The 14,946-nt window shown below is 35.8% G+C and overlaps 1 protein-coding gene across 2 annotated transcripts in view; it reads right to left on the bottom strand.

Moving 5' to 3' along the window:
* Positions 1-14,946, bottom strand: part of med14 (mediator complex subunit 14) — a 106,161-nt gene that overhangs the window by 74,711 nt on the left and 16,504 nt on the right. For both annotated transcript variants that reach the window (XM_039745104.1, XM_039745105.1), the window contains exons 3-5: positions 10,930-11,035; positions 8,440-8,613; positions 4,243-4,372 (exon numbers count right to left, since the gene is read on the bottom strand). In XM_039745104.1, coding sequence (XP_039601038.1) covers positions 4,243-4,372; positions 8,440-8,613; positions 10,930-11,035 — 410 coding nt within the window. The remainder of the gene's footprint in view (positions 1-4,242; positions 4,373-8,439; positions 8,614-10,929; positions 11,036-14,946) is intronic.

Below are 14,946 nucleotides of genomic sequence, written 5' to 3' on the forward strand. Positions count from 1 at the left end.
AGACAGGCTGCCGCTGGCGTTTGTAATTTAGTGCCTACCCATATAAGGCCGTCCGTCAGCGGCAATCCAATAGCAAACTGCCACGGGTAAATATTTACGGGTAAAGGACTGTGCTTATGCAGAGGAAGATGAGATGGTCAGGGTGGTGTTTGGCACAAACTCAGCGAAACTGCGAGAGAAAGTTTAAAGTGCCGGGACTTCGGTAACATTAGATACAGCCATGGACATAGCACGACATGGCACCAGCACAGCTGGGAAACTTCGATGCATGTACACCGAGTGGCTCACGTGAACTGACGCAGTGCACAGACAAAAAGCAACAGTTCCAAAGAGCGCTGAACAAAAAACGAATTACACAATTGAAAAGGCAGCAAAAAATATGAAGCGTCTGATACATACAAGCATATTCATAAATGCAGCTACTGTGGAAACAAAGCACACGGTGGAAAAAGTCAATGTCCCGCTAAAGGAAGACAGTGTAAAAAAAAAACCTGTGCATGCAGTGTGTCGGGTCTCAGATAAAGAAGAAGACGAGCTGTTTATTGATGCAGTAAGAAACGAATCGATTTTAAAATGTTCCCTTTTCTTTTTCATTGCTTCTTTAACACACTACGTCTCCGCTGCGATACGCGGGTATATATATATGTATATATATATACCCCGATCTACATACTCGAATAATGGATACTTTTTTCGCCATCAATGATTATTTTGGTAAAGCCATACTCAGTGTATTCATTAGATGAACGGTAAAAAAGTAAGAGCGAGGGGAGGATGACTTATTGAGGCATGCAGGCAAAACCACAATAGCACGCTGGCTCGATGTACGAAAAAATATCTTTTTTCAAGTTCTATTTAGTCCATATGTGTCAAACTCAAGGCCCGAGCCACATCCGCCCGGCGTGTAATTATATCCGCCCGAGATCATTTTATATACTGTATTATTGTTATTAATGGCCCGGGGATATGAAGCGCTGGTAACACAATAAACTACAGATCCCATAATGCAGCGCTTCAGCTGCCTTGCCGAACACGTACCGCGTCCCCGCGGTCTCTTCAGTCGTTTCCTTACTTTGCGAAGGAAGCAGGTTTTTCACAGCTTCTGCACTGTTTTATAAACGAACGATATATAAGAAAATCCTTTTTCCTTGCTTCGCCAACGAAGCAGCCTTTTTATTTAATCCACGTGTTCTCCGCTGTTTCATTGTTCATTTATTACGATTTTTATAGTTATTGTGTAGGTTTTATTTAATCCACGGGTTCTCTTCTGTGTTCACTGCGGTGTCTTCTTTCGTTTACAAGCTTCGCCAAGGAAGCAGCTTTCTCACAGCTTCTGCACTGTTTTAAAAACGAACGACATATAAGAAAGTCCTTTTTCCTTGCTTCAACAACGAAGCAACCTTTTTATTTAATTCACGGGTTTTCCGCTGTTTCATTGTTCATTTATTACGATTTTTATAGTTATTGTGTAGGTTTTATTTAATCCACAGGTATTTCACCGCTGCGAAGCGCTTGGTATTTTGCTAGTCAATAATATTTTGGAATAAGCTCTTAAAGCACTGAGGAAGTAGATTCTCTTCCCATTTCTTTTTCTTCTCCATTTATCTTTATCCACCTATTAAACTCATCAATTTATGTATTTGTACAAGCTCTAAGTTTTACTCCGTTGGCCATGCTCTCTTTCTCAGGGGTGGGGGTTGATTTGTTTTCAATCCTATTTTTTATAAAAATGAAGGATATTTTTAATAAAAAAATAGTACCCCTGGATATAATCTGTACAGAGGAGATAAACAACCCCTTAGTACTACCGAAAAATTCAAGATGATATAAACTTGCTACAAATTGGGAAAGCTGCTGACCCTGATGCATAGCCAAAAGAATTCTATTAAAAAAATCCACTAAATTAAAATTAGGGTTAGGGTTAAATTGATACTTCCAATGTTTGTGGCTCTGTCAAAAAAATATGTAAGGCATCAAGCACAATCTTTTCAAAGAAAGATCCACTTGAGTATATGTTCTATATAACAATCTCTCTCTTCCTCTTTCTCTTCTGAATAATGTTATGATCCTGGCAAACCTTTGATCTTCAATGTGGAGAAAATTATGCCATCTACAATATGTCAGGGTCAAACCAGATTAATAAAAACATGCATCACCTTGCTATATTTAGTCACAGAAAAGGCTTTTGATAAAGTCAAACACAGTTATCTATTTACAGTGATGTGCAAACTTGGGCTTAGCTACAATATGTATGCATGAATTAAATTACTCTTCCAGAAGCTTCACTTTATATAAATATAAAAATGGAGCTGTTTTAGGAAATAGGCAGGGAAGCCCAATATCTCCAACTCTTCTTTCAACTGGAACTGAACCTCTTTCAATTCATGCAAAGATAAAAAGGGATCATAACCTCAAACTCAAATATGCCGATGACATGGTGTCTCACCTCAATCTCAGTACTGCCATTCATAATGAACATATTTTACAGAATTTAATAAGGTCTCTAGGTCTATTTCAGCAGAAGCATTCTACTCACAGTGCTTCCACACACCAGTTTAAACTCGATTACTGGATTTACTGTGGTGGCATGTATTTCTCTTTTCGGCCTTCTGCTTCTAATACAGAATCTGCAGCATGTTCTTCACTACTACATCCATTATTCTCATTTTTGAAATCCATCACCTGGCAACTCCTCCTCTAATGTCATTCTTAGTGCATTGCTTTACTCTTAGTGCATTGCTTTACTCTTGTCTCCATACATGTCTAGGCCACTGCAGTTTTCTCCCCAATCATTTTTCACCAAATCCCTTTCACCTTTAAGCTTCCCATATTTTGAACTTGATACATTCTCTTTACCCTCCATACCAACTGCAAAACTTTCATATCATGAAATTCCATTATTTTAGTCTCCCTGCTAACGGTTTCCCAACATTGCTGGTCTCAGCATTGTACTTTATATTTTTTCTTTTATCTTGGAATCTACCCTTTTGTCAGAGTATTCCACTACACTTCTCCAGTTTTTTCCAAGTTGCTCTGATTCTCTGCCTTAATATTGTATCTTTTCCTCTTTCCAGTAGAACCTTTTATACAATGTACAAACAAAACTCTACTTTTTATCTAACTCGCCTGATGCCAGCTGCACTTTTCAATTTTTTGTTTTTACACTATTGTTGCAGAACATAAATTAAGTTTTTGATCAGCTTGTCTTCATCCCATGTCCCTCCCTCTAAAGCAAACCTCCACCTCACTAATTTAATTTCTAGGTCCTCGTTTGTACCTTTAAACAACTAAAAATCATCTACAAAAATTTTGACTACAGAGGTTATTTCCTACCACCATTCTGATCACATCTAATATTAGTGTAAAAAAAAAAGGCTCAACATGTATATATATATATATATATATATATATATATATATATATATATATATATATATATATATATATATATATATATATATTTTTTTATAAAAAAAAAGGGCTCAACAACATGATATATATTCCCACTCTCTCTTTAAATTCATCTCCTATTCCTGCTTCAAACATGACTACAGTTCTCACTTCAGCATACATAGCAAATTTATTTTTGATCAGCCTTATGTACTGCTCAGATACCCTTTTCCTTCTCAGGCTCTACAAGATCACTCAGCACTAACATAGGCTTTTTCAAGGTCTACTAAAGCCATTGCTATATCTTTCCTATCTTCTGAAATATTTCTCCTAAGGGAAATCAAGGAAAATACTGCTTCTGTGGTTTCTATTTGTTCTGTCGTGGGTTCAGACACACACACACACCACAAACCTTCTTGGCTCTCAATCTTTGCAAGGTAGTGGGTGTGGAGTGTGGTGTTGGTATAGAGCCGTAAAGTAGAGGCGGGGCTGAGAGACGGAGCCCACAATAATAACCTTGAAGCACTGCGCTCATTTTACAGCCTTGTTCTTGCACCTAAAGGAGCTACTCCTTTAGTTTAAAATGCAGACAAGGAGGTTTATTAAGAAATTCATTAGAATCCAAAGCTTTTACATCCAACGTATGTACAATAAGCAAAAATTACTATATCTTCACAAAACACTTTGATCTTTCCAGCTGGATTCTAGTCGGAACTTACAATGGCTAAATCTGATTTCAGAGACATTTAAATGGTAGGAAACTGGGCAACAGCATAGAAAAAGCACATGCAGGTTAAATAACAACAAGCACTGCTTAAACTGAACATTTAAGGCTTGTGATAAATATCTTACCAACAGTGAGATTTGCCAGCTGTGGAGGGAGGTCTGTTGTAACAAGCCGATGTCTCAGAATCTGGTTCAGCTGATGAAGAGTGGACTGTTTTTCTCCCTTAGTAATTGGGTCAGGGGGAATTATTTTATCCTGGAAATATATAGGAGAAATAACTGATTTATGCATCAAGACATCAATGTATATCTACAACTCAAAAAATATAACGTACTTTGTATGCATATTAGTGTCCAAACCATAACATTTCCAATATAAATAAAATTTTCATTTTGCCTACGAACTTTGATTTTTTTTGAAAATTAAATATTGCCTATTTAAATAAGAAATTTATTCACAAACCACACTCTCAAATTTTACCATAAAAGGTAACAGAGATTCATCAAGTATCCCACTATTAGGTTTTCACAAAATTGTGCTTCATAAGGATGTATTTAAATGTAAACAAATAATGACAGGACAAAATTAAATGCACTCCTGCATTTATATTTATGCAAAATATTTTCATTTTGTTATATCCAAAAGGCAATGGGCGCTATCTAAATAGAGTTTACATGCTCTCCCTTTTGGTTTTCATTATCTATCTCAACAACATGAATGTTAGTTTGGCTGGCAACTATAAACCATACATGAGGCAGTGTGCCCTGCAATGAACCTGTGGCCCGTATAGGGTTGGTCACTGCCTTATGCCAAATGCTACTATAACAGGATCCAGTTTCCTCAACCCAGACTGAGATTTCATTGGATTGACCACAGTTAAGAGTCATTAAAATATCTCAAAATATTCATGAGGTTTTTCTTCAAAATCTTTCAGTGACAATTGTCTTTTAGTTGGAACTCATCAGGATCATTTTCATTCTGCTTAACCTGGTCTTGGTTAGCACCGCTTATTTAGGAGCTGATCATCATGACCTCAGTCCTGGTTAAGTTAATTCTCACCCCTTCCTCGTTTCACTCAGCTGCAAACTGTTTCAATGTGCAAATGCAAATGAGACTGCATTTTAATGAGATCAAAAGGATAGATCATCAAGAGATGGTACAGTGCCCCATGCCTAGAACGAAATGTACATTGTTCTTCCTTAATCTATCGGATGAAGACTCTGTTTCCCTGATACAAACTTCCTATGGAGCCTAAGAACACTGATCCATTATTAACTGAAGCACACACATTCTTGTCCCACTTTATAAAACAGACAATGAAAAATATTAGCCAGATTTAGTTGGACCAAAACATAACATTGACTACTGAACCAAAAATCTCAGACTACAGTGGTTTTTTTTTTCTCCTGCTCTTGAATTGCCCCACAGAAGAAGCATTGGGCAGATGAGGGGATACTCACGAGCCCATGGATAACTTGCATACAGTTGACATTTGCTCTGGTGGACTACAGGGTTATCTCCATAATCTGGATAGCTTGGTAGTGAATTGTTACTAGCATTTTAAATAACTTACGGATTGTCATTAACAAAAAACATGTTCAAACATAAGGTTACTTATAAGTGTACACAGTACTAGAGTATCTTGGACCAAAGAGTAACAGCTGACTTTGGAGTTTTGTCATCTGAATCAAATCCCCTTAACAATTGGGAAAAGATTGATTCCGAACATTTAACTCATCACCTAGGAATTGCTGGGAGCAGCTAGAAGATACCCCTGTGAAGAACATGTTTGACTTCTGTTAATGAGAGAGCTTGTTCAGTATCTTAGGAGAGGTCAAGAATATAGTGTCCAAATGGACACTGTTCAAGACCTTAGTAGTGGAGGCAGCTGCTAGGAGCTGCGACCAAAAAACTGCATGTGCCTGTCATTGTAGCAATTCTTGTTTCTGCTAGTCAATACCATCGGCAAGGAATTTTTTGTTTTTTTTAAAAAAGGGCTTTCCCAGTAATATCAGCAGGAGGTGTAGAGATTTGACAGAGGAGGGATACAGGAAAGCCAAAAATTAAGCAGCTGGATGAACTGACAAGACATTCCCATAACTTTTGGACAAATTCAAAGGGGTTATGGAAAAGCATTTAACAACTTAGGAAAAGTAGGTAGGATGTTGCCCAGGCTGTTCAGTAAAGGTGGGTAAATGTTGACCTCAACTAAAAACATCATTTAGAAGTAGAAAGAGTCCTTTGAAGAACTCCTGAACACAGAGAATATGCTCCATCCAGGACTAAAAATGTAATACACAATCCATTTTCTGAAACCACTAATTCCACTATCAGTTTACAAAGAAGTTACAGTAAACGATTACTACGTGCTGGTGCTTATGTTGTCTTAGTTGTGTCGAGCTTATCTCTCTATTATAAAAAGAAGTCCTGGGAGTGAAAGACTAGGCAGACAAGACGTGATCTTCATGTGAAGATCATGGAAGACACTTAAAAGACCCGTGAGACAAAAGAGATTGGCCACGGAGCATCTCACAGGAAACTTAAACATGAGACTTTGTGCCAAGAGATTGACCCAGGACCGTCTCGCGGGGACGTAGAACGTGAGATTCTTGCAAGACATGCCCTACTTATAACCAATATCAAAGACCACGGGCAGCAAAACACTCAGTCGTGTCAAGGCTTTGAGCACACAGATCCAGGGCTCTCAGCACATATAAAGCGTATAAGGACAATACTTTATAGATAAAGCATTGACAACTAAGCGAAGAAGAAAGAGCAGTGCGAAGAAAAGAGACTCAAAAGCACTGGAGAGAAAAAAAAATGCAAAAAAGAATAATCTAGGTGCAAATTCAGAAAATAAGGAAAGTAATAATCAGCCCAGAACAAGTGGAACTGAAAAAAAGCAGGTCCAATCGGGCTCAGAATTAAAAGACAAAGAGTAAAAGACAAAGTAGAACTTCATAAAGACATTCAAAAACGATGGCGCTATACACATGCAGAGCAGGTTAGAAATTACGAAAGCAGTGGAATTCGAAAGGCTCAAAAATAAACGATGTAACGAGTAAAATTCTAAAGTATTGTAGCGTCCCAGCCAGGTTGAAGCCTTTTTTCTTTTTGAGTGACTGTTACATTCGATTGAGGGAGGGCAGAGTACAGCACAGAAGAATGACAGCGGGGTATTGATTGATGTGGTTGGGGGGGGGTGTCCCAGGACAGGAGGAGGGGCTGGAGAGGGTGCTAGAAGGTTTTGTTTGGGGTTACGAGGTCAGCGTTCTTTCTTTCTTTTTTTTTGATTGTTCAAGTAAAACTTTTGTGACACTTACATCTGTCAGTTTTTTTTCTTTTTTATTTTTACTTCTCTTTTTGAGTCGGACACGGAGGTCGCTACAGTATCAAAAAAAGATAGTAAAGATCGCATTAGCATAAAACAAAAGGAAATTATTACTTGAAAAAAGGGAAAATAATCATCACGGACCAGGTGTAATTGAAAAGATAGCAGGACAAAGCAAGGTCAGAAATAAAAGACAAAGAGTAGAAAACAAAGTAAAGAGGTTAAAAAACAAGTGGGCCAAAAACATGCAGAGCAGGATATAGATAATGAAAACAGTGGAATTCAAAAGTTTTAAAAAAAACATAGGCGCGAAACACATGCAGAGAAAGATACAGAATATAAAAGCAAAAAAAAAACAAGTGTGAAAACAAAGAAAGTAAACATCACATTAGCACAAATAAAGAGAAATTATTACTCGGGGAAATAACAAAAAGGCAAATAGAGATCGAATATATGGACAAAGGTGATATGTCAGAAGTATGCAAATATTGTAAGGCTTTGAAGTTTAAGTCAGAGAATTTCAAAAACGGGGTTTAACTCACATGCATTTATTGGTTACTTTGCAAAAAAAATTTTTAACTGCTGCAGATGTAGACTGTTTTGTCTGTGCTGAAATTCCAAACAGAGAAATCTATCCTGAATTATGGTACAAAGTCATTAAACACAAGTCTCACGGACCACATTTAAAAGATTCAGCATGTTGGGACTCGAAAGATTCCAAATATTGTTTTTAAAGAAGTTCTGAAATAAAAGTGAAACTAATGAAATAGTAACAATTCAAAGAAAAAAAAAATCTTAAAAGTGTGTATCTGGAAAACCTAACACAGGGGTTGGTGAGCAAAGCCCCCTAGTACAAATATTAAAATACTTTATATCAATATATTATATGTTTATGACAAGCAGTAACTGACACTAAAAACAGTTTCAGATTTATTTTCCAACAGCAAAACATACAGTAGCCATTAGACAGACACTAAAAACTGTTACTTGCCCTGATACAAGCAGGCAGACGAGGATAAGATCCTGTAGTCAAGACATCAATAGCAAAAGGGATGGCGAAGTTAGGTAGCCGGGCATGTACAAGAGCATCCCTTGCCAAGGATGCCAACCTGTCTGCAGTGTCCACAAAGAGAAAAGCCTGCTGGTCCAGAAAACTGGAAATTATCTGTTAGAAGAGCAAATCAAAATAAATTATTGTGGAGAAAAAGCTTTTGCATTTCCATCAAATATTACTAACTGCATTATAAATATCAAGCTCTTATACAGTACACAATATGTAACAAAGTAATAGTCAGGAAACAATGTGATATGTCTGACACTTGCTGATGTGAACAAAACACAATCATATTTCTAGTTTTAATTTAATGCTCCTGCATTTGTCCATACATAGGGCAAAGCCATGTGATTTAAATGTTCAGACTTTAGGAAAGGCAGATTGTGATAGTAGCCTAAAAAGGTGGAATGAGAAGTAAGACCAACTGTTTTTCTTTCTGGATTGCAAAGGCCAAATAAGAGTTAAAATGAGGGAAGGACAGATTGTGCATAAAATATGAACCAACATTTTCATACACGTTCATTTATGGAATATCTTATCTTTTCTTCCATTTGAACTAAAAGGTTCTTGGGAGTAAATGAAAATCTGACTATTTTATAGACTGCTTCCAGTTTTAACAACACCTTTTCTGTACTGGAAACTCTAAAATGTGTCATGCTTATTGACGTTCAGAGAATATTTGTTTTTTCAGTACAGAATTTGTTCCTAGTGTAATCAATGACAATAAAGACAAAAGTGAAGAAAGAAAACTAAAACTAAGCTTGTGATTTTTCTGTAAAAAGACAACAATGACTAAACATAAAAAGAAAACATTTAATCAATTAATTAAATTTTTTCTTTGTAGGCTGTGAATCTCCAAATACAAAATGTAGTACTTTATACTTAAAAGATTCTGAAGTTTGATGTGCCTCCCTCCCCTCAGATCTGCTCCTAGCAGTTTATCTACTGTTGTCTTTATTATTCATTGTTATCATTAGTTTATTACTACCTATTTTAATGTATGACCACCTATTCATTATTTGTTATGTATTCATTTACCCATGGATATAATATGTACATGTTTCTCTGTGGTCCTGGGCAATGTTATTTCATGCCACTGTATGCTACAATACTGTATATGGATGATATGACAAAAAAGTCACTTGACTTAACATTATATGAAACCTTCAAAATGTGAAGAAAAATGCTACCCAAACAATCGGTTTTTACAAAATGTTACATCTAATCCTTTCAGCTTGTCACCTACTTATTTTATTGTAGTTTATCTGTTTCTTCTTTGAGATCTTGGTGCTTGCCATCAGCTACCTTTCTGACTGCACTAACAGATGTGCAAATCAAATTTAGCTCATATCCTACTCTTTCAAAGCTAGCTGGCAAGCAGATAACAGAAAGCAAAGTTTAGCTTGCATCAACAGCTCAAATTCTATATGAAAGAATTTATTGTTTTCATTTCTCCATGAACTTTCTTTCATTAGGGACTGTGCACCAACTTCCAAAACAATTTCATCTCTTGCCACATTTTCAATTTCTATTTGTATTGAATTTTAAATGTCTATTGGAATTATCACTTTCAAACTCACTGATCAAATTAAATCTGACTCAGGTTTGCTTGGAGCATGTTTAAAATGTGGAAGTGTAGAGAGGCACTATGAGTAGTTTCATGGAACATAAACAGATGATGGTAGACAGATTTGCTAAGATAACATGCACATTATATCTACTTTTTGTGTATGTATTCAAGTGCTTGGACTAGGATTTGAGTCCAGTATCATAGTTTTGTGAGACAGCAACACTAGCCACTGCACCATCATATCACACATTTTGATAAAGTTTTGAAGATGTAGAATATTATTTACTTTTTTAATCATATATTATATACTTGAGAAGAAAGATAAGGTGGCACCGTGTTTAGAGCTGCATCCTCAAAGATTCAGCATCATAGGTTTAAATCTCATACCTAATGAATTATCGAACTACTCTCCCAAAAGACCATATGCACATCCTAATATATGTGTCCCCAAAGATTCCAAATTACCTGGTGTGGGTCTATACACAAACTATCCCTGCAAAGGTCTGGCAGCCTTGTCTAATCTATAGGGCTCGACTTCCTGCCACCCTAAATCTGATAATCAGAGTTGGAGGGTTTCCTGTGTTGTAATACTCTGTGGTGATGTCATTAAATACAGAACATTACTGGATTGAAAAATACTCCACCTAAAATCAAAGTCTTTAAAATTAGTACAGTATATTAAGTCAAATACTGAAATAGCTTTCTTGTTAAAAGTGAGTTAAGCATTGTATCCAAACAGCTCTTAGAAGGAAAACAGTGAAAAAGTGAATATCAAACACCATTAGATATTTTGGAATGTTGTTCTTCAATCTATGCTTCTTTAAACACAAAAAGTTTTCTTTGTAATTTCTACATACCGCACACTTTTCCACTTTCCCAGCATTGCTAGCCCATTTAACAAGAGCTAACAGACGAACGAAAAGCTGGCGGGTTCGGCTGGCAAACTGTACAATCTCAATTTTTCTGCAAATAAAGGGAAAGCGAGTTAAATTGGCATTTTTGTAATTAAAACAAACAAAAAATGTCCCAATGTGTTCTTGTTTATATTCCACAACAGCACATTTTGACTCTACCCAAATATTTGTTTAATTATTACAAATCAGTACATTTCACTCCTGTTATAACTGGGAATATGTTTAATTAAGCACATCGTAAATAATTAATGTTAAAATAATTCTAATACAGGAGCCCCAAAAAGCAGAACCAACACAGGAAATATAATTCCCATCAAACAGGAGCATATTTGGGCTGATGGGAGGACAACCTTTATCAGCCCACACAAATTTTTATACCAGCCAAAGTGAGATCTCATCTAAGTCCACTAGTACAGTGGTTTCTACTCAACTAATTTAGTAACAATTTCACTGCTTCATTTGATTACAGCTTTTGTCCAAGAGTACATCATTTTGTCTCATTGTGTGTTGTGTTAAATCATGTTAAATTTCTAAAAAGACATGTGTTCCCCATTTATTTTAATTTGGACCCTTTGTTGCCATTCCCTTAAGGAGCAATGATATTCCTAACTCCCATAAAATGTAAAAAAAATTCTAAAACACCATTCATAGTGAGTTTTGTCTGCAAACTCACATGTGAAATTATGTCTAGTGGCAGTTTCAAAAATGTATGCAAAAGGAAACTTACCATAGTTGTTTCACTCATCACCTCCTATTATTTTGTGATGTTCTATTATATATAACCTATTACCTAGTAGTGAGATTCAAGTTGCAGGACAGGACAGTTAGAGCACTTGCATGCACACACAAAACCGGGATAAGGTCAGTTAACCTAATGTCATACTTCACAACTTCTAGTGAGAAGGGATGTCAGATTTGACAATTGCAGTTTCTGAACTCATCACAGGGCCATGTCAGATCACACAATTAGAAACGAGTGAGTATGTCAAATAACACAACTGACTTTTCAACACAGTTTCTCATTTCAAAAGTATCACGAACTTTTGGCTTTTTCATACAGCCAATAACAAGGGTTTATAGGTATGAGGAGTTAACACAATATTTACCCTCATCTTTATTTATTTATTTTTTTAACTTTTTACAATATATCATGGTACAAAAAAAAAAAAACATCAGATACACCATCCTCTCTTCTCAATACAAGGTCCAAACACTATTGTTCCTTATTTCTTTGTTAGCTGCATTACATACATTGAATACATGGGTACATGATCATTGTCATCCCTCATGCACACAGAGCCTGCAGAACCTGCATATGATTTACAATAAAATAAGTCATTTGATAATGTTGGGGTAAGTCACAGACTACTTGCGCCGAACTGTTGGGCATGTCAGACAATGTAACTGGCAGTCTCAGCATTCTGCCACAACGGAGTATGACTCACAAAGAATATGTAAATGAAGTCTACGGGTTTTAGTTGGTTTAGTCAAATAGCATACTGCTACTATCACCATACTCACTGCAGGTGGATTTTGAGGTGTGGGTAATATTATATTTGTGCTACTCATATCTCAGTGAAAATAATAGTAATTCTTTACATGTATATAGTGATTTTCTCACTATTCAAAAAGGCCAAAAAACTTGCCTTGTTTTTATCTGACCAGAAATCCTTTTCACACATTGCAATATGGTCACTATCATGCTTTTTACAATGTATTATATGCAGTGTACTTCCGGGTGAGCAATCAATGGTTGTGAGCCTCATGCACACAGAGCTGGCCCCTACGGTGAGTCACAGGCTAGTTGGACTGAGTTGCTGGATATGTCAAACTACGTGACAGACAGTCACAGGAGCAGGCCACAACTGTCAACAATTTGGTAAAGAATACACCTGAAAATCACTGGAAAAGCAGTGTAATTCAACATGGCCTTAACTGTCAAGCTTTCCTGAAGAAAATGTGTCAGCTGTTTAAATGACTCACTCATGGAGTCCAGTTATGGCCAGGGGTTCTTGTTACTCAAGTACTGGGGTACTGTCTTCAACTGCGTAGCTTCTGAGGTTCTACAACTAAGAATAAAATACTTGCACAAACCATTTCTATGACATTTTTCATTTTAGAAAAATCATATATTGGGTTCCAGTGATTTGAAATAAAAATAATACAGACACGAAAATTCCAGAATTTGGCAAGGGAAAGACTAAATACTTTTGCAAGAAACTCCCAATATTAAAAAAAGTGTAGCACGACAGACTACCTCTAACATTCTTGCTTTTAGCAAATGAGAATTTTCTGCTTGGTGTATGAGCTTTAATTATCATTACAACTTGTACCAAATTAATTTCACAACCACAAGATATTTTTGAATTAGTATTGATTTTACTTAAGAAAAGATTTATTTTTTAACACCAAGTGTCCAGTAATAGAAAGTTACAAAATAATCATAAGCCCTTAAAGAAATATGATTTTAACCCATTCTGTAAAACAGTAAACTATTATGTTTTATGTAGGCATTTAATACAGGAGGTTCTGTAGCCTGTATTATGAGTATATAACTGATGAAAGAAGAACTAGGCTGACAGCCAAAAAAGCTTAAATGCTAAGCCTCTCATGTGTATAGAAAAGATGTCTGTGAAAAAAAAAATAATAATAAAGGTTAGCTTTGCACAAGTATTTTTTATGATTTACATTACAATCTTTTTAATGGTATTTATACCATGTCAAAGTTTACATTGAGGTATACAGTGATTTTATTATATTTTTGATAGAATTGATTTTTTGACAATTCTAGAAAATTAATAATTCCTTAATTTAAATAATATTTAATAATAAAAAACAGCAGTTTTCTATAAGTCAAATTTCTGTGTTCCCTCTTGTAGCATAGCAGCGTGCTTACTTGAGCAGTTTGCGAATGATATTTTAAGATCATGATCTTGTATGAAGTCCATGGATACAAATCAGCAATGTAAAGCTTTGTAATATTGTAATGATATTGGCATTAGCAGATACTCAACATTTTAATACTGGCATCAGAATTGTTAAAGAAAAAGTGGCTTGTTTTACTCCAGACATAATGAGACTTATGTTGTCCAAAGGTTCCACCTTTGTCTCGCCCATCTATAGATAATTTTCCTAAAAGGGTTGGGGGAAATAACTTGTTTCCTAGCAACTCAAAGATTTGCATCTGTATTTGTCTGTGATACTATTAGTTTGCCTTGCTTCTCCCCAATTATGACAATTTTTGCAAAGTGTGTTTCTTACTGTTTAGCCATAAACACTGATCTTTCTCAAGGCAAGAGATGCCTAGCTGTTTTTCTAGATGATTTTAGACTGTAACTTTTAAGTAATTTTGGCCTGCTGGTCACTCAGGGGAGGTTTCACTACTGTTTCAAGTGTTTTCCAGTGGGAGATTATTGATCTTACTGTGGTTTGGTCTGTTATACAGCCTTAGAAATGTTTCTGTAGCCCTGTCCAGACTAATTAGTTTTTCTAATCTATTCAGGAATTTTCTTTGATTGTGGTACTACATTCACTATCGCTCAAAAGGTATAGAACAGTTCAGTTTTTAGTGAAATGCATGCAGAGTAATGTCTTAATGTTCCATGAAATCAGGGTATAGAACAAATAAACAATGGCAAATAAAAAAAATAAGTCAAGGAATCATTAAGTGTACCAAATGTTATTCAAATTTTTGATTCATCAAAGTAGCCACATTTTGCTGATATAACACTCAAACTGTGGTGGTAACCTATTTGATTCAGAATGCTAATAACTCTGTGCAAGTCACACTAAGGAACCATCCTTTCACAAATTCAACACCATACAAACATCCTGTGTGATTTCAAATTTTGATTCATCAGTCCACAAGACTTTTTTCCAGACTTGCAGTAGTCCACAGCTGGTATTTTAAGGCCCTATTATGTCCATTAAGGAATGGCTTTCTTAGATTTTTTTTTTTTT

Source organism: Polypterus senegalus, chromosome 2, assembly GCF_016835505.1.
Source record: "Polypterus senegalus isolate Bchr_013 chromosome 2, ASM1683550v1, whole genome shotgun sequence".
Classification (NCBI taxonomy): domain Eukaryota; kingdom Metazoa; phylum Chordata; class Cladistia; order Polypteriformes; family Polypteridae; genus Polypterus; species Polypterus senegalus.